Genomic DNA, 26,213 nt, shown 5'->3' with positions numbered 1-26,213 from the left:
TGAGAGCTGAGAAACCTTGTGTATGTGTAAGAAAGTGAAGAGGAGAGAAACAGTGTGTGTGCGTGCGCGCGTGTGTGTGTGCGTGCGTGTGTGTGCGTGTGTGTGTGTGCGTGTGTGTGTGCGTGTGCAGCTCAGCAGCATCAGTGTGGTCTCCATGCTCCTCCAGAGAGATAAAGGCTCATGGGTAATTGGATTGGAGCAGGATACCTCCTGACCAATTAAAACCCACAAATAATGCTCCGGCTCTGAGCAGGCTGTGAGCAGGCAACATCAGAGAAGGTGTTGCAGAGCTAGAGATAAGACACACACACCCCCTCCCCCCTAGCCTGCTCACAGCCAGGACACACACACTCACCATGTAGCTCATGTGGTGTGTGTGGGTGTGTGACCAACCCCTCCAGGTCTACCTCCATATTGGTGCTCCAGATCCAAAGAGCCAGTAAGAGAAGAGGAGGAGAGGGGAGGGGAGAGGAGAGGAGGAGGAGGATGAGAGGAGAGGGGAGAGGAGGAGGGGGGGAAGGAGAGGAGAGAAGGGGGGAAATAGAGGAGAGGGGAGGGGAAATAGAGGAGTACAGGAAGAGAGGAGAGGAGGATGAGAGGAATGGAGGGGGGGAGCATTAGGAGGGGGAAAATAGGAGTACAGGAAGAGAGGAGAGGAGGATGAGAGGAATGGAGGGGGGGAGGATGAGGAGGGGGGAAATAGAGGAGTACAGGAAGAGAGGAGAGGAGGATGAGAGGAATGGAGGGGGGGGAGGATGAGGAGGGGGGAAATAGAGGAGTACAGGAAGAGAGGAGGAGAGTTCTCCACAGTGAAACTGGGATTAGAGGGTCTGTGTTGACATGTGCTTTGAGGGGCACACATTACATCCACCTGTTATTGTGTAGATGAGGTGTGTATGTACAACATGAGAGCGCTGTGGACAGAGAGAGAGGCAGAGTAGAGAGATATGGGTTTTCATGCTAATGTAGCATTTGCAGCTGCAGAACCACATAATTACCATCCTCATTCAACCAAGCCTGTTCTTACGAGCTGCCAACAGGTGTAAACAGCTGCTACACACACACACACACACACACCCACACACACCCATCATGGATGTAGTCAAAGGGCTCTGACACATCAGACAGAAAATTGTGTGTGTGTGTGTGTGAGTGAGTGTGTGTGAGTGTGTGTATGAGTGTGTGTGTGTGAGTGTGTGTGTTCTCACCTCCGACGTGTTGACCCGGCCCTCCTGGAAGGAGCAGTCGTTGGCGTTCTGGGTGCACATGTGGCGGTACTTACACCAGTGACACGGGAAGTCAGCATTCACACAGGACAGACACCTGAGGGGGGTGGAGGAGAGAGGGGGGCGAGACACAGAGAGAGAGAGAGAGAGAGAGAGAGAGAGAGAGAGAGAGAGAGAGAGAGAGATTTATGGTATTATTTAGTATTTATTTAAGGTTAGATCAGTAGCTTCACCTTATGAGAAAAATGATGTTAAACGCCGTAGAAAGAAGACAAGTAAGGAAATGGGGAGAAAGGAGGAGAGAGGAGGGGAGGAGAAAGGAGGAGAGAAGAGAGTGGAGTAGAGAGTAAAAAGAGAGAATAGGAAAGAAGACAGGGTACTGCTGAAGCTTACATTGAAACACCCTGCAGGACAAAGATAAGCCTTTTCCCAAAAACTCCTTTACCCAGAGTTCCGAGCAGGACGGAACACTGATTAGCAGACCTGCAAGGTTGTTATGGCGACAGGGCGAGAAGAAGGCTCCTCACCACTGCTTCACTTTGTTCTAAATAAACACTTGCCTGTGTCTGGCCCTCTTCCCTCTATCATCTATCTCTGTCTCTCTCTCCCTCCCTCTCCCTCCCTCACTCTCTACCTCCCTCCCTCTACCTCACTCTCCCTCACTCTGTCTGTCTGTCTCTCCCTCCCTCTTTCTACCTCCCTCTCCACCTCACTCTTTCTGTCTCTACCTCACTCTCCCTCCCTCCCTTTCTCTGCCTCACTCTCCTCCCTCTGTCTCTCCCTCCCTCTCTCTACCTCACTCTCCCTCCCTCTCTCTGCCCCACTCTCCCTCCCTCTCTCTGCCTCACTCTCCCTCCCTCTCTCTGCCTCACTCTCCCTCCCTCTCTCTGCCTCACTCTCCCTCCCTCTCTCTGCCTCACTCTCCCTCCCTCTCTCTGCCCCACTCTCCCTCCCTCTCTCGACCTCACTCTCCCTCCCGCTCTCTGCCTCACTCTCCCTCCCTCTGTCTCTCCCTCCCTCTCTCTGCCTCACTCTCCCTCCCTCTCTCTGCCTCACTCTCCCTCCCTCTCTCTCTCTCTTTCTCATTCTCTCCACCCTCTCTCTCCATCCACCCCTAGAGAGACTGGTGTGTTAACTGCTAAGGAATGGGCGTTATTGGGAATTGTAGTTCTTCCTCTCCCTCCAGACTACTGATCCTAATAAATCTGTGTTAGATGGAGTGTGACCTTTGAACCTAGCTGATTACCAAGCAGACCATGGGGCCACAGGAGCATGATGTTTGTCCGTGTATGTGAGCAGTTTGGTCCGTGTCTCTGGGGCAACTCCAACTGGACCCCCTCCCACACAGAGCACACTGAGTGGGTGGCCGGCTAGGCCCGCTGGAGAGCCTGGACCCACGGTGAGCCTCCAGCCTGGCAGCGAGAGCCTGTCCTGGGGGAGGGGGCTCAGGCTGCCCCCTCCTCCCCCCCCCCCCAACCTCCATAAGTGGTTCTCTGCACAGAACTCAGGCCTGCATGTATTAATGCTTTTCAGATGAAAATGAGTATTGTGGACAGACAGAAGGGCTAACCTTTTAGCAGCGCGCACACATTATATCACACAATGGACACAATCTCTCTCTCTATCAGTCTCTCTCTCTATTTCTTCCTCTCTCCCTCCCTATCCCTTCCCTCCCTCTCCTCCCTCTCCATAATAAATGCATTCAGCCCTCTCCAAACCACAATTACACCATGACATTCTCTCTTCGAAGCAGCTCTAATATAATCATACAAGTACAGTAAACACACACTCTAAAACACACACACTCACAATCTCTCTCACACGCACACACACATATAATGGTACAATCATATAATAAGTCCAGTCCTGTTCTACTGTTAAGCATGTACCATCCCTGCTGGCAGTGTACATAGCTGGGTCAGACCTACTGGTGTCCAAGCCCACCCACTATGTGTGTGTGTGTGTGTGAGAGAGGATGTGTGTGTGAGTGTGAGAGTGTGTGTGTGAGTGAGTGTATTTGTGTGACAGTGCGTTTGTGTGTCAGAGTGTGCGTGTGAGTGTACTAGTGTGACAGTGTGTTTGTGTGTGAGAGTGTGTGCGTCAGAGTGTGTGTGTGTGTCAGAGTGTGTGTGTGTGTGTGAGAGTGTGTGTGTGTCAGAGTGTGTGTGTGTGAGAGTGTGTGTGTCAGAGTGTGTGTGCGTGAGAGTGTGTGTGTGTGTGAGAGTGTGTGTGTGTGAGAGAGAGTGTGTGTGTGTGAGAGAGAGAGTGTGTGTGTGTGAGAGAGAGAGTGTGTGTGTGAGAGAGAGAGTGTGTGTGTGTGTGTGTCAGAGTGTGTGTGTGTGAGAGAGAGAACAGCGCGTGTGGCTGTGTCCTGGCTGTCTGTCAGCCCACGCACTCCTGGGTCAGGGGTCACATGGGGGAGTGTGTGGGTGCTGCCACACTAGCAGCATGCTGTGGGGAATATTCTACTGTGATGTGGGTACACACACACCCTGACACACACACACACACACACACACACACACACACACCCTGACACACACACACACACACCTGACACACACACACACACACCCTGACACACACACACCCTGACACACACCCTGACACACACACACCCTGACACACACACACCCTGACACACACACACATACACACAGGATTATTGGCAGTACGACAGGCTTTGATGATAGGATGTCCAAGTGTTCTCCAGGAGAGGAGAGAGAGGAGGAAGAGAGAGAGAGACAGTTAAAGAGAGAGAGACAGTTAAAGAGAGAGACAGTTCAAGAGAGAGAGACAGTTAAAGAGAGAGATCCCAGATTTGAGGAGACATAACTCAGGATGGTAAAAAATTATCAGTGACATCAGAGGAGCTCCAAGTCATTAAGGAAATGACATTAAGATTCTGATCTCATCACACACACAGACACACACACACACACAGCAGTGAGGGGGCAGGAGGACTCACGACTGGTGCACGGTGCAGTTGTAGAAGACAAAGTCCACACTAGCGAACTTCATCCCTGTCTCCTTAGACTTCAGATACAGCTTCACCACACGCTTATCACCTAGGAAACAGGCACCATGGATGCACATGACAACGCCATTCTAGGGACTGTGTTAACGTGAATGAACCTGAACACTCTAATCCGAACGTTCTAACTTGAAACATCTATCTGACAAATTCTAAACGGAACATTCCAACCTCAACATTCTAATGTGAATGTAAAAAAGAATATTTTAACACGAAGAAAAACCTTTTGTATCCTAAATGTTGTAATAGGAATGTTGTGTGTGTGTGTGTGTGCGTGCGCCTCACCGTGGTCCCTGGTGAAGGGGGCCACATCCCGGATGCTGGGGGACAGGCAGTACACACGCCCCCCAAACACCTGACCCTCCGTCTCTGTGAAGTCCTGGAAGGAGCAGTTCACCCCCGCTGAGAGGTTAGGAACATTCTGGGTCTGCAGCACCAACTACAGGAGGGGAAGAGGAGAGGGGAGGAGAGGAGGGGGGAGGAGAGGGGAGGAGGGGATGGGGGAGGAGGATGGGGGAGAGGGGAGGAGAGGGGAGGAGGATGGGGGGAGAGGGGAGGAGAGGGAGAAGAGTTAGAAAATGTGAGCATTGATGACACATGTAATTACACAAATTAAAAAATAAAATTAAAAATAAATTTAAAAACGGTTTTGAAGAAAGGGGTTCTAGAGTTTGAAAAAGATTTGCAAAAAAAAGTTTCAAAAGGTTGAAAATATATTAGCGATTTGTTTTAAAAAATAGGTTTGCATCATTGATGAGTACTTGATGTAGCCTGGTCCTAACCAGACTCTCGTACATTGCATTTGTACAGAGAGTCTGGCCTCGCTCCATTGACAAGCGTTAACTTCCTTGAAGGCGGGTACTCTGTTGAAGTTTAAAACTATTGTGTCTGCCCAGAGCCACTCTGGATCTGGCATAACCAATCGCTAGCGTTCGCCTTAGCCAACTCCTTCACCACTAACGGAGCTAGCTGGAAAATCTAACAAACCCCGTGGGGATCAAAGATTGTTCTTGCTCCGGCTTTAACTTCTGGATATACGGCAGCGTTGCCACAACGGACCGAATGGCTTCGCTCACATCTTTCTCTGCCTCCATTACGGAACTACAACACAAACTAGCGCACTACATCAACGTCATCGTTCTCAGCCACTCCCTCTGTTCGCTGATTGGACCGGTAAAAAGTTTACCGGAGACATCTGACCAATATACCTCAAGCCAAGACACAGAACAGAAGCAGAATGAAAATTGAGCGGAAGTACGTAAGAGAGCAGAACCAGGCTATACTTGATGATGGCTCTACTAAAATCTACTGTACTCTACTATGCTTTACGCTACTCTGTTTTCAGCTTGTCTGTTTTCATCCCCTCTCCTCCTCTCCTTTCACAGTGTGAAAAAAGTTTTCTAATGGTTGAATAAATGTTTGTGAAAAAGTTTCTAAAGGTCAAAAAATATTTTTGACAAAAAGTTTCTAAAGGTTGAAAATATATTTTCAAATATATTTCAGATTTCTTTTCGAAAATAGGTTTGCTATTCTGTGTTGAACTGTCTCAGACATCTTTCATAGCCTCCAGGACGACGTTAATTTGAGCCCTGCACACACACACACACACCTACACACACCCACACACACACACACACACACCTACACACACACACACACACACCTACACACACACACACACACCTGCACACACACACACACACACACACACACACACCTGGACTTCAGACATGGTGACAGACACGTTGGCAGGCTGGACGGAGAGGCGGACACACTGCTCCACCCTGGAGGCAAACCTCTGTGGCTCCTCCGCCCGCTGACAAGAGTCTCTCCTGGAGCACCTGGGGGGGGGGGGGGAGGGGAGGGAGGGAGAGGGGGGATGAGGGAGGGGGGGAGGGGGGGGGGATGAGGGAGGGAGGGAGAGGGGGGGGGATGAGGGAGGGAGGGAGAGGGGGGATGAGGGAGCGGGGTGAGGGGGGGGGGGGTGAGGGAGGGAGGGGGGGGATGACGGAGGGGGGGAGTGAGGGAGGGAGGGGGGGGGGGGGGGATGACGGAGGGAGGGGGGGATGAGGGAGGGAGGGTGGGGATGAGGGAGGGAGGGGGGGGGGGGGTTGAGAGAGGTAAGATTTGGTGACTCAAGTTTATCCCAAACTGTGTGTGGTGCGTGTGTGTGGTGCGTGTGTGTGGTGCGTGTGTGTGGTGCGTGTGTGTGGTGCGTGTGTGTGGTGCGTGTGTGTGTGTGGTGCGTGTGTGTGTGTGGTGCGTGTGTGTGGTGCGTGTGTGTGGTGCGTGTGTGTGGTGCGTGTGTGTGTGTGTGGTGCGTGTGTGTGGTGCGTGTGTGTGTGTGGTGCGTGTGTGTGTGTGGTGCGTGTGTGTGTGTGGTGCGTGTGTGTGGTGCGTGTGGTGCGTGTGTGTGGTGCGTGTGTGTGGTGCGTGTGTGTGGTGCGTGTGTGTGGTGCGTGTGTGTGGTGCGTGTGTTGTGTGTGGTGCGTGTGTGTGGTGCGTGTGTGTGGTGCGTGTGTGTGGTGCGTGTGTGTGGTGCGTGTGTGTACTTACAGGTTGTGCAGGACACACCAGCCACAGTGAGGATCTCCAGAACCCAGACAGAAGCTGCAGGAGGTATACTGTTCACAGCTCTCCACTGGCACTCTGCTCACCTACACACACACACACACAATAAAAAGTGTTATTCACTAGATCTTGGGGTCTGGTGTTGTCTAGGTTATGTCCACCCTCATATTTATTCATCCACAACTCTCTCGAACCCCCCCCCCCCCCCCCCCCCCTCCTAGGGGTGACAGATGGATGGACAGACAGACGTTCTTGCAATGCTGACCGCCTCCGGCTAACACCAGCAGAACAGCTATTTTGGAGCGATGCGTGCGTGTAAGTTTGTGTCGTGTGGTGTGTACTGCATACGTGTGTGTGTGTTGGCCATGGAAGGTTTGTGGTGCCTGAAGCTTTGACCACAGTTCCTCCTCTCAGCTGACTGAAGGATCAGAGGAGAGAGAACAGACTCTGCAACTAGACTAGGTTCCCAGAGTAAACACACACACACACACACCAGGTAACAGCATCTAGTGGCAGTGCTAATCCTACCACAGAGCCTATAGGAGATGATGGATCTGAACTGAGAGAGGGAGGGTGGGGAGAGGGAGGGAGGGGTGAGGATGGAAGGATAGACGTAGACACATGGAAGGCAAAGAGATAGAGGCGGGGGTGGAGGGAGGGAGAGAGGCAGGGGGTGGAGAGAGGGGTGGAGGGAGGGAGAGAGGCGGGGGTGGAGGGAGGGGGAGAGAGGCAGGGGTGGAGGGAGGGGAGAGAGGCAGGGGGTGGAGGGAGAGGAGAGAGGCAGGGTGGAGAGAGAGGGGTGGAGAACTGGAGGGATGGCAGAAGGAGATATAGAAACCCACAGATGTAATTGCGTCTGATATTTCATTCCACATGTGTGGGAGTGGCTTGGCATCAGCTGCAGTAATTGGCCCAGCTGAGCCATTAGGAATGTGCTATCATAGCAGAATACTTTGATGGATGGATCCTTCTAGAAGCAGAGCCAGCCGACACACACACACACACACACACACACACACACACACACACACACACACAATCCCCAGGAGAGTAGGCCATTGTTCTGGTCGCCAAACAAATAAAGACCAGGCCTCATTTCACCACAAACCTTTCAATACCAGATGCTCTCCTCTTCCCTCTCCTCCTCTCTTATCCTCCCTCATCCCTCTCTCCTTTCCTCATCCCCGCTCTCCTTTCCTCATCCCCTCTCCTCTCCTCATCCCCTCCTCTCCTCTCCTCATCCCCTCTCCTCTCCTCATCCCTCTCTCCTCTCCTCATCCCTCTCACCATTCCTCTCTCATCCCATCCCGTGAATGACTCACGGGGTGAACGTCGAGTCATTCACGCTGAGCCTTGAATCAAGTTGTATTAGCTGTGATGTAGTTTCCTGACTTAACACACAACCACATCACAACCACAACAGCAGCTGTACAGAAACGCACTCTTGCAATTGCATTTCATTCCTGGAGGTAAGCAAAGAAAAGACAGAGAAAAAGATAGTGAGAAAGAATGGAATAGAGATAGAGATAGGGAGAGAATGTTAGGGACAGAGAGAAAATTGGAAGATTGAGATTGAGAGAGAGAGAGAGAGAGAGAGGAAGACAGAGGGAGAGATAGAGAGGGGGGGGGAGATAGAGGGCCAGACAGAATGAACAGAGCACAGTAAATGATAGTGTAGACTATATCACTGTCACTGTCAGCGAAAGATCATCTGTCACGGTTCTCAGCATATCTTAAACACACACACCAACCACACACACCCCACACCCACAAGTACCAACACACACCACACACACCACTTCCTGCTCCTAACCCGAGTCACGCTGATCTGCTCAACTATAATAAGACGTCCGCTTTCCAAATCAGATCAGTCAGCTGATCCATCCTTTAGACATCAGATCAGAGGAACACACACACACGCACAAACCTATATAGACACACACACACGCACACACTCTCTCTAGCTCTCTTCCTCTTTCCTTTCCTTCCTTTTTCTCCCTCTTTTAACCCCTCCCTCCCCCTCCCTGGGTTATCCTGTAGTGCTGACACCAGTGCTGCGTCTGTGCTGGATCTGGATCAATACAGACCGACCATCAGACAGTCATTACATCGCCATGGACACCATCAGACAGCTATTACATCACCATGGAGACCACACTCTTGCATATTAACACTCGCACGTACTTCCTGCTCTACACCAGGTCACATGACCTGACCTGGACATGAAGCAGCAGGGTCACATGACCCTGTGTGTCTGGAGGGGGGAAAACTACACAAGATCTGATTGGAGCAGAGAGAAAATTAACATGTTCAATTACTGAGCACCAATCCTCTCTCTCTCTCTCTCTCCTCTCTCTCTCTCTCTCTCTCTCTCCCTCTCCCTCTCCCTCTCATCTCCATGTATAAATCCAGGGCTAACTGAAATCTGGTTCTTGCCAGAGTTGCAGGCAGCTTAATGTAGTCCTGGGCCAAGCAGAGCCAGGGTGGGGCTCAGTATGCTGGCAGAAAGGGAGGGAGAGAGAGGGCAGGAGGGAGGGAGGGAGGGAGGGAGAGGGAGAGTTGACCTCAGGTCTACCATCATTCTCTCCCTGAATAGTGGGAGGCGGAGAAAAAAGAGAACTCTTTGAACCAATTACATTTCCCCACCCCCTCTCTTGTCACTCCTCTCTCCTCACTCCTCACTCCTCTCTTCTCACTCCTCTCTCCTCTCCTCTCCTCACCCCTCTCTTCTCACTCCTCTCTCCTCACTCCTCTCTCCTCACCCCTCTCTCCTCACTCCTCTCTCCTCACTCCTCTCTCCTCACTCCTCTCTCCTCACTCCTCACTCCTCTCTTCTCCTCACTCCTCTCTTCTCCTCACTCCTCTCTTCTCCTCACTCCTCTCTCCTCACTCCTCTCTCCTCACTCCTCTCTTCTCCTCACTCCTCTCTCCTCACTCCTCTCTTCTCCCTCACTCCTCTCTTCTCACTCCTCTCTTCTCTCTCCTCTCTTCTCTCCTCACCCCTCTCTTTCCCCCTCTTCCTCTCAGAGTGGAGAAAACCCAGACAAGCTGTTCTGAGTCATCATGAAAACCCTTTCAGAGAAAGAGCATGCGAAAGAGAGAGAGAGACAGAGAGAGACAGAGAGAGAGATATATTCTCGTTTAACATCTCTGCCAGTGATCGAACATGGTCATTTCCTGTGTCAGAGCTTCTCCAATCAGATCCATTTATATCAATTACACCTCACTTCCTCTCTAAAGAGTCTCAAATACACACAGTCAACGTCCTCTACTGAGGAGGAGGAGAGGGAAAGAGGAGGAGGTGGAAGAGAAGAAAGAGAGAGGAGAAGTTCTATTGATGAAAAGACTCAAGCTGTGGGTGTGTGTGTTTGTGCATGCGGGTGTGTATGTGTTTGTGCATGTGGGTGTGTGTGTTTGTGCATGTGGGTGTGTGTGTTTGTGCATGTGTGTGTGTTTGTGCATGTGTGTGTGTGTGTGTTTTGTGCATGCGGGTGTGTGTGAGTTTGTGCATGTGTGTGTGTTTGTGCATGTGTGTGTGTTTGTGCATGCGGGTGTGTGTGTGTTTGTGCATGTGTGTGTGTTTGTGCATGCGGGTGTGTGTGTGAGATCCAGTTCAGTACAGTAGGCTAGGACCCAGGAGAGGATGTGGCCTTAATGGAGACATGTGATCTCCCTGGCTGCTATTGCTATCTCTAAATAAAGCTGTCAGATTCAAATGCATGAGCAGGAAGTACAGCATCCCCCAGAGCAAAGAAGTCCAGTACGGTGGCCCATATGGACCATATTCATATTCATCAATTACAGCACATGGGAGAGTCTTTATAAAGGTGTGTGCGTTTCTGTGAATGTGTATGAGTCTATATGTTTGTGTGTGATTGTGTGTATGTATCTGTGTGTGTGTGTGTATTTATCTGTGTGTATATGTGTGTATGTATCTGTGTGTGTGTGTGTGTATTTATATGTGTGTATATGTGTATTTATCTGTCTGTGTGTGTCTGTGTGTGTGTGTGTGGTGTGTGTGTGTGTGTGTGTGTGTGTGTGTATAAGGGAGCATGCCAGTATTGACGAGCGAGTCTCTTTAATGAGCTTTCAAGAGCAGAACCTCCAATTAGAGCTTATAGAACTGCACATGACAGACAGGACAGGGGAGGAGAGGAAGGAGGAGAGAGGAGAAAGGGATGAAGAGGGAGAGGGAGGGAGGAGGAAAGAGAAGGAGGGGGAAAAAGAGGGAGGAGAGAGAAAGAAGAGAGAGGGGGAGGAGAGAGATGAAGGAGGAAAGAGAGGGAGGAGAGAGATGGAGGAAAAGGAGGAGGAGAGAGAGGGAGGAGAGAGATGGAGGAGAGAGAGAGAGAGGGAGGAGAGAGAGGGAGGAAAGAGAGAGAGGGAGACCACCTTTCCCAGGCTGGGTTAAAGACAGGTACACGTCTACCAATGAGACTCAATGAGCCGTGTGTGTGTGTTAGGGCTGGGCGATATATCGAATATCAGCGATAATATCGCAATAATTTTGACGACAATGTAAAATGCTGAAAATATCGTGAATATCACATATTCAAAAAAATGCTGGTCCTTGTGTTGCTTGTGTTTTACGATCACCGTTTGGCTTCTCTGTGTTCACACACACACACACACACACAAACAAACACAGACACACACACAGACACAGACAAAGACACAGACACACCGTTTGTGCGCATGTGCACAAACTGAAAATTGCACACACACAGGCACTCTCTTTTGCTCTTTTTTTGTCCGGTCACATAAGGAACTCTGCATTGTTCCATGTGAGGTCCATTTTGTTTGCTTAAATTTGCACTACACATTTTGTAACTTTGTAACAATAGCTGTTCTATCTAAATTGTTTGTGGGCAAAAGAAAATCATGTCTTTTTATTATTTAAATGCAAATGAAAACATATCAAGATATATATCGAATATCGTAAAAATTCTATAAATTCTCGAAATCGAGATTTTTTTTATTTTTTATATCGCCCAGCCCTAGTGTGTGTGCCCTACCTGCTGGTTGGTCAGGGTGTAGAGGTGTGTGTGTGTCCTACCTGCTGGTTGGTCAGGGTGTAGAGGTGTGTGTGTGTCCTACCTGCTGGTTGGTCAGGGTGTAGAGGTGTGTGTGTGTCCTACCTGCTGGTTGGTCAGGGTGTAGATGTGTGTGTGTCCTACATGCTGGTTGGTCAGGGTGTAGATGTGTGTGTGTCCTACATGCTGGTTGGTCAGGGTGTAGAGGTGTGTGTGTGTCCTACCTGCTTGTTGGTCAGGGTGTAGAGGTGTGTGTGTGTCCTACCTGCTGGTCGGTCAGGGTGTAGAGGTGTGTGTGTGTCCTACCTGCTGGTTGGTCAGGGTGTAGAGGTTGTGTGTGTGTCCTACATGCTGGTTGGTCAGGGTGTAGAGGTTGTGTGTGTCCTACCTGCTGGTTGGTCAGGGTGTAGAGGTGTGTGTGTGTCCTACCTGCTGGTCGGTCAGGGTGTAGATGTGTCGGTGGTCTGGACTGAACACCAGGTCTCTGAGGATGGGGCTGCCGTCGTTTACCACCACACTCTCATACTGCAAGGCAGGCTGGGAAACGGAGTCCACCAGGATCTGGAGGATAAACACAGCAAGATCACTATGAGGCACACTGATTCACACATGCTCTATCATTCGAGGGGAGGGAAGGGGAAGAGGAGGGGAGGGGAGGGGAGAAGAAAGGAGGGGAGGGGAGGGGAGAAGAGAGGGGAGAGATGGGGAGGGGAGGGGAGAAGAAAGGAGGGGAGGGGGAGGGGGAGAAGAGAGGGGAGGGGAGAGATGGGGAGGGGAGGGGAAAGGAGGAGGGGAGGAGAGGGGAGGGGACATTTGTAGTGTTGTGTGTGTGTGTGTGCGTGTATGTGTATGTGTGCGTGTGCGTGTGTGTGTGTGTGTGTGTGTGTGCGTGTCCTTATGTAAGGGGAGTGCTTTGGGGGGATGGAGGACCTTGGACAATAACAACAGCTGTACCCTTTCCCCTCAGACACACACACACACACACACACTTACACACACACACACACACAGCTGATGGTCAGAGGAGTGTGACCTCCTGTTTCTGACTAATGATGTACTCAACCCAGCAGCCAGGTCAACCTGATTAATGAACAATATACACCCTCGCTCCATCCATCCCTCCATCCATCCTTCTCTCTCTCCATCCCTCCATCCTGTCATCCCTCACTCTCTCTCTGTTCCTCAGCTGGTTGGACTGAAGGAGGAGTTTCTTGCTGTGGGGAAGAGGTGAGCTGGTCATGAGGAAGAGGCTCTACCAGGGCTGGTCATGTTGTGTGCCATGCTGGCTCAGTGCTGTTAAACAGCTGTTCTGAAGTCCAGGCTTGTGGAACTGATGGGTACCTGGCAGTTTAGACTGACCAATCAAGACTTTTAGAAAATAAAAAAATCTCAGAGTGGAGGAACAGCCGGGAGAGAGAGAGGGGAGAGAGGGACAGAAAGTAGAGAAAGGGGGGAGAGGGGAAAAGGGGGTTGGAAGAGAGAAATAGGAGAGGAGGAGATGTCCACACATTACTCCAACAATAGTCTCCTGGCCTCAGGCCTAACGTTACGTCTGATCTAGAGAAATATCCACTCTTCCACTCTCCTCGTAAGAGATATTAAATGCTTGCGTGTGTGTGTGTGTGTGTGTGTGTGTGTGTATCCACCTGGCTAAATGTGTAGCATCCAGAGCCCTGTAGCAGACATCACTGCAGTAGAAGGACTGACACACACAGAGCATCTGCCCTCTCAGTGAGACAAAGTACTGACACACCACACACACACACAGCATCTGCCCTCTCAGTGAGACGAGGAAGAGCTGGAGGAAAAGCAAGAGAGAGAGGAGAGATGAGGAGAGGAGAGATGAGGAGAGATGAGGAGAGATGAGGAGAGGAGAGATGAGGAGAGATGAGGAGAGATAAGGAGAGATAAGGAGACATGAGGAGAGATGAGGGAGAGATGAGGAGAGATGAGGAGAGATGAGGAGAGGAGAGATGAGGAGAGGAGAGATGAGGAGAGATGAGGAGAGATGAGGTGAGATGAGGAGAGATGAGGAGAGATAGAGGGATTGATAGAGGGATGGATAGAGGGATGGAGGGAGGGATAGAGGGAGGGATAGAGACACTTGTGTAATGAAATCCCCCAGCAAGGCTCAGATGAGAGCCCACTCTCCCGATGAGACCAAGCAATTTCATTAAACACACACACACACACACACAGGTAAGAGACTGTGCTAACACGCACACACACAAGCATACTCACACACACACACACATAAGCATACTCTCACACATGCGCACACTCGAGCACACACACACACCGTACATTCACACAGTACGCACACACACACACCCTAATAAAGACCTTCACATGCTGGCTATAGAATGAGACAAAGCTAAGTCACATGACAAGATCAATAATTTTCACTTAAACTACTGACAACATCTATCAGCTGGGAGAAAGATGGTGTGTGTGTGTATGATTCTGGTCTCAGTGTGTGTGATTTGGGTCTCAGTGTGTGTGTGTGTGTGTGTGTGTGTGAGATTCTGTCTCTGTGTGTGAGTGTTATTCTGTCTTAGTGTGTGTGTGTGTGAGATTCTGTCTCAGTGCGTGTGTGTGTGTGCGTGTGTGTGTGTGTGAGATTCTGTCTCTGTGTGTGTGTGTGAGTGTTATTCTGTCTCAGTGTGTGTGTGTGTGTGTGAGTGTGATTCTGTCTCAGTGCGTGTGTGTGTGTGTGTGTGTGTGTGAGAGAGATTCTGTCTCAGTGTGTGTGCGTGATTCTGTCTCAGTGTGTGTGTGACCCTTCCTGGAGGGCATCCAGAGTATCACAGCACACCTGCTGACTACACAGTCTGTACCTCACACACATACACACACACACACACACACACACACACACAGGCACACCTTCATTGAGCCACATCAGCGAGACAGGTTACTCAGTGATATTAATCATCTCCCCTTCAACGCACCGCTGATCACATGACAGGAAGTCAGCCCCAGGCATAGCAAACAGACAGGAAGTACCAGTGCAACAGAACAGGGTCAAAATTCCTCTTTTTTTCGTGGGTATTCAAGGTGCGTTTGATTTCTCCTGGACCCAGCTATTCTGGGACTGTGCAGCTGGTCTCACATTTTATTGGTGAGAAAAAATCAAGTACACCTCAAGTTCATGTCCCTGAACAACTCTCTCTCTCTCTTTTACTCCCACTCCCTCTCTCACTCCCTCTCACTCCCTCTCTCTCCCTCCCTCCCACTCCCTCTCTCTCACTCTCTCTCACTCTCTCTCACTACCTCTTTCTTTTTCTCTCTCTCTCCCTCCCTCTCACTACCTTTCTCTCACTCTCTCTCACTACCTCTTTCTTTTTCTCTCTCTCTCCCTCCCTCCCACTCCCTTTCTCTCACTCTCTCTCACTACCTCTTTCTTTTTCTCTCTGTCTCCCTCCCTCCCACTCCCTTTCTCTCTCCCTCCCCCTTTTTCTCTCTGTCCCTCTCACTCCCTCCCTCTCTTTTTCTCTATCCTTCTGTCCCTCTCTCTCACTTTCTCTCCTCCATCGCTCACACTGCCTCTCTCTCTCTCTCCCTCCCTCCCTCTCTCCTCTCTCAGACAGCCAGAGAGGAGAGGAGGTGTATGCAGAGCCCAGGTCTCTCTCCCTCCCTCTCTCCTCTCTCAGACAGCCAGAGAGGAGAGGAGGTGTATGCAGAGCCCAGGTCTCTCTCCCTCCCTCTCTCCTCTCTCAGACAGCCAGAGAGGAGAGGAGGTGTATGCAGAGCCCAGGTGCAGCGGAAGACCCAGGCTGGCATGTTTTGAGCACTAAACCCTCTTAATCTTTCACAGGCCTGGTGGGTAGACCCCACCACCTCCTCCCCCCTCCACCTCGCTCTGCCATCCTACACAGAATCTCCTGCTCTGCCATCTGCAACCTCTCCCTCTCTCTCTAGTCCTCTCTGTGGTCTTGGTTCTTGGCATCACCAGGACTGTGAACAGCTAAGCAGCTCTCCAGATATCCCTAGTCATCCATCAAGCTATTCATCCATCCAGTCAGCCAAGCACTCATCCATCCAGTCAGCAAGCCAACCAGCCACTCATCCAGTCCTTTCAGTCAGTCAGTCAGACAGTCAGTTAGTCAGTCATCCTTCTTGTCCGACAGTTAGTCAACCATTCAATCCACTCAACCACACATACACCTCAGAATGCCTGTCAGGGAATATAGGTCAACTCTGATAGGCTTCTGTACATACCATTAAACTAGCAGAGCTGCACGCAAATACACACACACAGAGGGAACAGCGTGTGTGTGTGTGTAAACACAGTCCACTGACACACTCCATAATAACAACTGGGAGATAGAGAGTCATTACTGAGAGAGAGAGAGAGAGTGTATAAATGATTAGACTGGAGGCTGAATGAGAGGACTCCTGTTGGAATGAGAGAGGAGAGGTCTGCAGAGAGAGAGAGACAGAGGAGGGAGAGAGGAGGGAGAGAGACAGAGAGAAACAAAGAGAGACAGAGAGAGAGACAGAGAGAGACAGAGTTAGATAGACAGAGAGCGAGACAGAGAGAGGAGGGAGAGAGAGAGAGAGAGACAGAGAGAGAGAGATAGACAGAGTTAGAGAGACAGACAGAGAGACATAAAGAGGGAGAGAGAGGAGGGAGAGTCACAGAGAGAGAGAGACAGAGAGAGAGAGAGACAGAGAGACAGACAGAGAGAGACAGACAAAGAGAGAGATAGACATAGTTAGAGAGACAGAGAGAGAAACACAGAGAGAGAGACAGAGAGAGAGACAGAGAGAGAGACAGAGCGAAACAAACAGAGAGAGAGAGAGAGAGAGAGAGGGAGAGAGACAGAAAGAGAGAGAGAGAGGGCAGAGGAGTGATCTAAGAATGTTCAGTATGAAGTATTTAGAGAAAGAAGAGATAGAAGAGTCAACTTCATCACATCCAAACACACAGTAACACGCACACACACACACCACACAAAAACACAGCTTAACCTCCCATGTTTAGTGTCTGTGGTTACATACTAGGTAACCACGTAAACATAAACACAGCCTTCTACGGATCACATCCTGTGCAGGCTGAATACAGTACAGTTCAGACAACAACGTCATCAGAACACGTTTGGATTTCACAGGACCAGCCATAACCTACAGCAACACAACCGTAAAAATCCTAACCATAAACTACCGTACAATAAAAACAAAATAGATGAACAATCGTAAAACCAAGTCATCAAACAATTAGTTGTAAAAAAAATCTCTGTAATCAGTGAAATTATACATCACGTAAAAGCAACTATGCCGACATAAATCCACTCATGAGGCAAAATGGCGATAATCCTGCCTGCCGCAGTAATGCAGTCAGTTACCCAAACATGGTCCCATGTACATTTCATCAAAATATGTGAAGGCTCATGGTTTGGTCCACGGTAGTGTTTCATCCATCATATAATGGTCCTACAACAGTATCCAACTAGTGTAAACACATTCACAGCTATTGTATCTATCCTATACAATAACTATAGATGTGGTTGCTTGTAATTGTGCCTGGGAAAACAAAGACCGTTCCATGGCACAGTCTGACCAGTGTTCGAATGTATGCAACAGCAAGCTACAGCACAGTCACTGAGCAGTTTACACTTCCGGCATTAGCACAGCCATACAGTATGCCTTCTCTACTGTCACTGGTTCCCTGGTAGTTGTGCACTGTGCCTGGTATATACAGTTCCCTGGTAGGTCTGCACTGTCGCCTGGTATATACAGTTCCCTGGTAGTTGTGCACTGTGCCTGGTATATACAGTTCCCTGGTAGGTCTGCACTGTGCCTGGTATATACAGTTCCCTGGTAGGAGTGCACTGTGCCTGGTATATACAGTTCCCTGGTAGGAGTGCACTGTGCCTGGTATATACAGTTCCCTGTAGGAGTGCATCTGTGCCTGGTATATACAGTTCCCTGGTAGGAGTGCAACTGTGCTGGTGAATACAGTTCCTAGCCAGTGTAAATGTGAACTTACAGTACACTGCAGTAACTAACCAGGACGGTGGATTCAAACAGGTACATATTTAATGGCCATCCACTCGACCCCACTTTCAACATGACAGCTATGTGTGCACACCCGAAACCATGACACACACACACACGCACAAACACACACACACACACACACACCACTGATGCATTACTGCTGTTTTATCTCACGAGTCTCCTCCATCGACCTAAATATCCTTGTGATACTTGGAGCTTGGAAACCAGCTGGGGTTTAGAGAGACTAGCTGGGGTTTAGAGAGACTAGCTGGGGTTTAGAGAGGACTGTCTGGGGTTTAGAGACCAGCTGGGGTTTAGAGAGACTAGCTGGGGTTTAGAGAGACTGTCTGGGGTTAGAGACCAGCTGGGGTTTAGAGAGACTAGCTGGGGTTTAGAGAGACTAGCTGGGGTTTAGAGAGACCAGCTGGGGTTGAGAGACTGTCTGGGGTTTAGAGAGGACCAGCTGGGGTTTTAGAGAGACTAGCTGGGGTTTAGAGAGACCAGCTGGGGTTTAGAGAGACTAGCTGGGGTTTAGAGAGACCAGCTGGGTTTAGCTGGGGTTAGAGAGAACTAGCTGGGTTTAGAGAGACTAGCTGGGGTTTAGAGGAGACTAGCTGGGGTTTAGAGAGACTAGCTGGGGTTTAGAGAGGGACAGCTGGGTTTAGAGACAGTGCTGGGGGGGGGTTTGAGTATCGTGTAATGTATGTGTCATCGTTACTGTGTTTTTATGAGAGAGAGACAGAGAGAGAGAGAGAGAGAGAGAGAGAGAGAGAGAGAGAGAGAGAGAGAGAGAGAGAGAGAGGTAGAGGGAGAGCGAGGCTGCAGTGCTTAGTCCTCCAACAGGGGGCAGAGGACCAGACCTCCCCACACACAGAACAGAAGCAGACCACCCCATGTTGGCCACAGGCCAGCAAATTAAAACCATCCATCAGTATTATAGCTTTTAATCCACATGTTCCCAGTAAACACCCTCTCTCTCCCTCTCTCCCCCCTCCCTCTCACTCTCTCCCTCTCTCTCTCTCTCCCTGTCTCTCTCTCACACACAGATTTTCTCCCTCCCTCACTTTTTTTGCCTGCTTCCGCTACACAAGTCATTGCTCAGGACAGTAAATCACTGTTACTGCACTAGCAGGCAGGCAGGCAGGCAGACAGACAGGAAGGAAGGAAGACAGGCAAACCGGCAGACAGGCAGGCAGGCAGCCTCTGAGTTGTGTGTGTGTTCTGTGTTGTCCGTGTCATCTGTGTGTTATGTGTTCTATATTTGTTCTATATATCTGGGATCTTCAGGAAGATTTCAGCCTCACAGGGAGATTCTGACATGCTGAATCTGATTAATGACTGTCCCCTCTCTCCCCTCCCCCCCCTCACTCTCTCTCTCTCCTCCCTCCCTCCCTCCCTCTCCTCCCTCCCTCCCTCCCTCCCTCCCTCCCTCCCTCCCTCCCTTCCCTCCCTCTCCGTTTGTCTTCTCTCCAGTCCTCAGATGTGTAATTAGAAAGACAATAAAGATAAGCTTGTTAGATCCCCTGGGAGCACACAACTAATTATAGTTACCTTTACCTGCAGGATCTTTAAACTACCCATTACATCACTTACACTGTTCAAACAAGACAAACGAACACACAAGCAGCTATACACACACATCCACACACACACACACACACACACACAGCCTCAGCGCTCAGTATTAAGGCTGCAGACAGGAAGTTCTAGTGAATAACATTCAGCCGTGATGATTGGCTGTTTCCAGAGCTCTGAGTACAGAGACAGAGTATGGTGCCTGGTTTGGACAAACAGAGCCCAAGATCCCTGCTCATACAACTGTGTGTTACTTTAACAGCAACATCAGGATAACTCTTCCACGCACACACAGTGGGCCAGGTGCTGGCTGACACAAGGCCAGCGGACACAGTCATGCTAAAAAGATAACAATAACATGCTGAGAGAGAGAGAGAGAGAGAGAGAGAGAGAGAGAGAGAGAGAGGAGAGAGAGAGAGGGGGGGGGGGGAAAGAGGGAGAGACAGACAGAAAGAGGAGAGACAGAAGAGAGAACAGGGAATTAGTGGTCTTGGTAGAATGTCTTCTGACAGTATTGGAGAAAGCATCAAATTCAAGCACACACACACACACACACACAGTAAATCAACCACTAGATTAGAACATAAACATGGAACATTCCAGCATAACCATAACAACAGCAGTGTGCTAGTGTACTGAGGAGACTAGGAAAGCCCTCTGGTGCAACAAGTGAAGTTAGGCTTAGAACCTAGAACCTCTGGTTACAATGTAAGTTAGGGTCTAGACTCTCCTAATACCAGGTAGAGTTAGGCTAGAACCTAGAACCTCCTTACTGTACCAGTCATCATCAGAACTGTACCAGTACTGTACCAGTCATCATCAATACCTGAGCAGCACTAATGAAGCCTGGCCTCATCTGACGAGAGATGATAGCCTATAGGGCTGCAACATGGCATCATTGACTATTTACTGCTGTGTGTGTGTGTTTCAATATGTGTGTGCGTGTGTGTTCCGACAGGCCTCCCATGGGATGTAAGATGCCCGTAACTCAATTAATCTAGAGAGTACATGATAGGGTTACAGACAGGCTTGATCAATCTATCCCAGAGAGATGAAACGGGATCTGTAATCTGAGCTATGTTCCATCTGTAACTAACACCATCATATGATCAGCCTCTCTAGCTCTCTCTCTCTCATACACACACACACCAGGCACACACACACACACACACACACACACCAACCAGGCATGCAAGCTCGCTCACACACACACACACACACAGGACAACAGAAGGTATCGTGAGAGGCGACACACACAGCCCCATGATTCCAGCACCAGGCAGTAATACACACACACACACACACAGCCCCATGACTCCAGCACCAGGCAGTAACACACAGAGCTAGGATCTACCTGCCTCCTCTACAGCTGCCAGAACTGGCTTCACATTCCTCTGGTCTGCTGGCCACACACACACACACACACACACACACACACACACACACACACACACACACACACACACACACACACACACACACACACACACACACACACACACACACACACGCAGGCACACACCTACACATGCAGGCACACACACACACACACATGCAGGCACACACACACACACACACACACACACACATGCAGGCAACACACACACACACACATGCAGGCACACACACACACACATGCAGGAACACAGACAGAAGCATACACCCCCAGATATCACTGCCTCTGGTCTACAAATGAACAGAAAAGAGTGTGTGATTGCATGTGTGTGTGTGTGCTTGCATGTTTGTGTGTGTGTTCAGCAGCAGTAAGCCTTGTGGAATGCAACAAGGCAGAGTTCAGTCTCTCCAGGGTGGCCAGCCAGCCAGTCAACCAACCAGCCAGCCAGCCAGCCAGCTATCTAACCAGCCAACCAGTGAGCCAGTCAGCTAGCCACCTAGCCAATCAGTGAGCCAGTCAGAAGCAGCCAGGATGTGGTGCCAGACTCTGGTGCCAGGCGACAGGCGACACCCTACCGTGATCCAGAGCTCAGCTCTCAACCTAATCTCCTCCCTCGTCCCTCCTTCATCCTCCTGCTCTACAAACCCTCTTTACGGCATTTATTAAAATCGCTCTCTCGCTGTCTCTCTTCATCCCTCCCCAGTTTCTCCTCCTCCTCACCTCTATTCTTAAGGAGCAGTGGAAGGAGAGAGACAGCAAACAGAAGTGTAAGAGACAGAGAGAGTGGGGGAAAAGAGCATCAGACAGAGAGGGAGAGAGAGCAGAGGGAGAGAGCAGAGGGAGAGAGAGAGCAGAGAGGGGGAGAGAGCACGCAGAGGGAGAGAGAGAGCAGAGGGAGAGAGCAAAGGGAGAGAACAGAGGGAAAGAGAGAGAGCAGAGAGAGAGAGAGAGCAGACGGAGAGCGAGAGCGAGAGAGGAAAGAACAGAGGGAGAGAGAGAGAGAGAGACAGACAGAGAGACAGACAGAGACAGACAGACAGAGATATAGAGAAGAGTGAGAGACAGAGAAAGAGAGAGAGCCCAGACCACACAGGAAGTGTATTGTCAGTGGACCAATGGGGAGGAGGAGGGGGAGGGATCAGACAGGGGAAACAGTGATGTCATGGCTGGCGAAGACACTGTGATTGGTCTAACTCACTACAGCTGCTGCTAGGACCCTACAATGAGGCCTTTGTAACACAATAATACACACACACACACTCACACAATAATACACACTAACACACATACCAAAATACAGACCGACACACAGACACACTCAGAAACATAATAATAATAATTAATAATAAACATCTACACAAACACACCTCAACAGACACATGAATACATACAACCCCAATAACACACACAAATGTATGCACACACAAACACACAAACACATGGTAATAAACTCACTGTCACACACACATAAGCTCTATTACTGTGCCATCATTGGGTGAACTGTGTATTAAAGCTGCACTAGGTGCTATTTTTAAATAATTATCAAATACAATTAAAATATGAACAACAGCACCCCCAGTTCTTGCTGAGCTTCCGTACTTTCCTCCATCTGGAGTTTGATTGACAGCTGTTCCACTAAATAAGCCAAGGAGGTAAAGCCCGCCTCGCTGAAGGTGATTGGCTGGAACAGGATTGCCGGAACATAATTGGCTGGAAAGCAGCAGACCGCTCCAAAACCTAGAGGCTGACATTCCACTGCAGTGAGCTGTCTGTGCTGCTGAACAACTCTCAGAGGGCCTCTTTAGCCTCAACTGCTTTAAAGGGGACAAACCTTTCATATCTTACAGAAAAAATCTTATTGTACCTTTAACACCAGATCACATGATCAGGCCCTTTCATGTGTTGATCACAAGTGTGGTTCATGGACCTGTCTATTACAGCCGAGAATGATGGAGAGAAGGAGAGAGAGAGATGGGGAGAGAGAGAGGAATGTGAGAGAGAGGTGGGTGTATATGTGTGTGAGAGAAAGAGCGAAAAGACAGGGAGAAAGAGCGAGAGAGTGAGAAAATATAATAACACATGCCTCTAGGCTCTGTAACTACCAGGGTGATGGAGGAGAGAGAGAGAGACAATACCACATGCCTCTAGGCTGTGCTGTAAATACCAGGCTGTCCCTCTGAGGATACACAGAACACTGAAGAGAGGAAAACACAACCATCAAGGCGTCGCTGAAAAACAAGACCCAATTAGCTCATTAAAGACAACTATTAAGGTGCCTTGCTGTTCTACACACCAGCTGCCAACAGATGAGTGTGTGTGCGCACGTGTGTGTGTGTGTGCGTACGAGTGTGTGTGTGCGCACGTGTGTGTGTGTGTGTGTGCGTGAACAGAGACCATTGCCATGATATTCCATCCAATGATTCAAAGATTACAAGAGAGCTGAGCGAAGAAATGCTATTACATCATCACTGGTGGACAGGACTGAGGGAGGGAGAGAAGGCGGGAGGGGGGAGAGAGAGGGTGAGACAGAGAAGGGAGAGAGAAAAAGAGTGTTCATACTGTATGAAGGGTGGAGACTAAGTCTTTGTTCTTATCTCCCAGGAGAGAGAGAGAGAGAGAGAGAGAGGAGAGAGAGAGAGAGAGAGAGGGAGAGAGAGAGAGAGAGAGAGAGAGAGAGAGAGAGAGAGAGAGAAAGAAGAGAGGGAGAGAGAGAGAGAGAGAGAGAGAGAGAGAGAGAGAGAGAGAGAGAGAGAGAAAGAGAGAGAGAGAGAGAGAGGGAGAGAGGGAGATAAAGAAAGAGAGAGAAGGAGAGAGAGAGGGAGAGAGAAAGAGATAGAGAGGGAGAGAGTAACTACACCAGCAGAGCAAGAAGAAGACGCTCATTAAAACAGGAAGTCCTTGTACATGATACTTCCTCCTAATGAACCCCAGACTACACAGTTGTGCTGTTTCCTCTTCACCTCAGGATAATCACACACACACAGAAATACACCCTCGCCACACAACACACACCCCTTGCAGCCAATTCAGTGAGTGTAGATCCAAGCTGTGACCTTTGACCCGCCAGAGCAGTCTGCTGTGAAGGCAGCAATGACATCATCATCAGCAGGGGTCAGGGGTGAAGGCTGTGTGGACTGATCTCATCACGGCAAGGACATTACAAGATGATGATGAAGAGGTGGAGCGCGCGCATGCGTGTGTGTGCTGGCTCAAGTCTACATCCATGCGTGCGGGCCTACAGCATGTGTGTGTGTCCCCGGTGTATGTAAATGTACCTTTGTGAATACGTATGTGTGTGTGTGTGAGAACAGCTAGAGTATTACAGGCAAGATGACGACTTCAGATGATAGATGAAGGAGATAAGATGTCAGTCCATTACTGTCACTCCTCTCTGGGGTCCCTTACCACACGAGGAGGGGAGGAGGAGGAGGGGAGGAGGAGGAGGAGGAGGGGAGGATGAGGTAAGGAGGAGGAGAGGAAATGGAGGATGAGGGAGGAAGGGAGGGAGTAGGACAGGAGGAGGACGGAGCAAAGGGGAGGAAGGGGTATGAGGAAGGGAGGAGGAGGACAGGAGGAGGACAGGAGGAGGACAGGAGGAGGACCAGGAGGAGGACGGAGCAAAGGGGAGCAAGAGGTATGAGGAAGGGAGGAGGACAGGAGGAGACAGAGCAACGGGGAGGAAGGGGTATGATGAAGGGAGGAGGAGTAGAAGGGGAGGAGTAGAGAAGGAGGGAGTGTGTATCAGAGGGGGGGAGAGAGAAAGGAGAGTGGAAGAGTATGAGAGAGTGAGAGAGATACAGATAGATCTAGAAAGTAAGAGAAGAGACAGAAAGAGAGAGGGAGAGAGACAGAAAGAGAGAGGGAGAGAGACAGAAAGAGAGATAAAGACAGGGAGAGAGAAAGAGAGACAGAAAGAGAGGGGAGAGACAGGAAAGAGAGATGGGGAGAGAGAGAGAGAGAGAGAGAGAGAGAGAGAGAGAGAGAGAGAGAGAGAGAGAGAGAGAGGAGAGAGAGAGAGAGAGAGAGAGAGGGAGAAAGAGAGAGGGAGAAAGAGAGAGGAGAAAGAGAGACAGAAAGAGAGGGAGGGAGACAGAGAGAGAGGGACAACTCAGCTCTCATGACTGATCATCCACTCAGACTGCTTCATTTTACGCTTGGTTAACTCTCCAACAAACTACATACACACACACACACACACTCACCAGGTACACACTCTCACACACCTACACACACACACACACAGGTACACAGGTACACACTCGATTCTGATTGGTTGGTCATGAGTCCATTATAGAATCCATGACCTTCAATTCACACTGCAGAGTTCAACACACACACACATCTAACCCTTCTCTCATAGCTGGGTTATAAAGACATAGAAGACAGAGAGAGCTATTCATCTCTAAATGACTGGTATGGAGGTGAGGACCTCTTTTAAGATAATGGTTTCTCCAGCTCATAGCTCAGGTAATGAAGCCTACCAGGCAATGCAAGGCAAGGCTAAACTAGGCTAAACTTGGCTAGGCTAGGCTAGGAAAGGATAGAACAGGCTATGATAAATTGTAACAGGCCAGACCAAGATAGGCTAGGGAAGGCTAAACTAAATTAGAACAGGCTAGGCTAGGCTAGATTAGAACAAGCTAGGCCTAGGTTAGATTAGAACAGGCTAGGCTAGATTAGAACAGGCTAGCCCAGGCTGGAATAGAAACAGGCTAGGCCAGGCTAGATTAGAAACAGGTTAGGCTAGGCTAGATTAGAACAAACTAGGCTAGGCTAGATTAGAAAAGGCTATGCCAGGATCGATTAGAACAGGCTAGGCCAGGCTACATTAGAACATGCTAGGCTAGATTAGAACAGGCTAGGCTAAATTAGAACAGGCTAGGTTAGATTAGAACAAGATAGGCTAGGCTAGATTAGAACAGGCTAGGCTAAATAAGAACAGGCTAGGCTAGATTAGAAACAAACTAGGCTAGATTAAAACAGGCTAGGCTAGGGTATCACAAACCGAGGCTACATAAAATGGTCTGATGGTAACCAGTAACGAGGGAACCAAATTACTCATTGGCAACACTTTCAACCTTTTATCCTTGCATTCTACACTACGGGCTTTCTAACGAGATCATTAGTGTGTGTCTATGCATGTGTGTGTGATCATTAGGAGTTTTCCTGTGTTCTTCACAGATGCAGTTATGTTTGTATGAAGGCACATGTGCACATGGACACGCGCGTAGGGCAAACACATGTTGGCACACGCACACACACGCACACGCACGCACGCACACGCACACACACGCACACACACGCACACACACGCACACACACAGAGACAGACAGACATGCCAACCCCAACCAGATCCCTGAAGGAAGAGAATCTT

General features: G+C 49.6%; 1 protein-coding gene across 1 annotated transcript in view; it reads right to left on the bottom strand.

Annotated features, from left to right (window-relative positions):
• The window catches only part of LOC136945526 (plexin-A1-like), a gene marked incomplete at its 5' end in the record, with an annotated part of 74,049 nt that overhangs the window by 31,438 nt on the left and 16,398 nt on the right, over positions 1 to 26,213 (bottom strand). The window contains 6 exon segments of the mRNA XM_067239411.1: positions 1,209 to 1,323; positions 4,195 to 4,294; positions 4,546 to 4,699; positions 5,978 to 6,101; positions 6,817 to 6,917; positions 12,294 to 12,425. Coding sequence (XP_067095512.1) covers positions 1,209 to 1,323; positions 4,195 to 4,294; positions 4,546 to 4,699; positions 5,978 to 6,101; positions 6,817 to 6,917; positions 12,294 to 12,425 — 726 coding nt within the window.

The sequence above is a fragment of the Osmerus mordax genome, chromosome 7 (assembly GCF_038355195.1).
Source record: "Osmerus mordax isolate fOsmMor3 chromosome 7, fOsmMor3.pri, whole genome shotgun sequence".
NCBI classification, from domain to species: domain Eukaryota; kingdom Metazoa; phylum Chordata; class Actinopteri; order Osmeriformes; family Osmeridae; genus Osmerus; species Osmerus mordax.
Note: the sequence above shows the minus strand (reverse complement) of the source record. Positions and strands in the feature narration are given on the sequence as shown.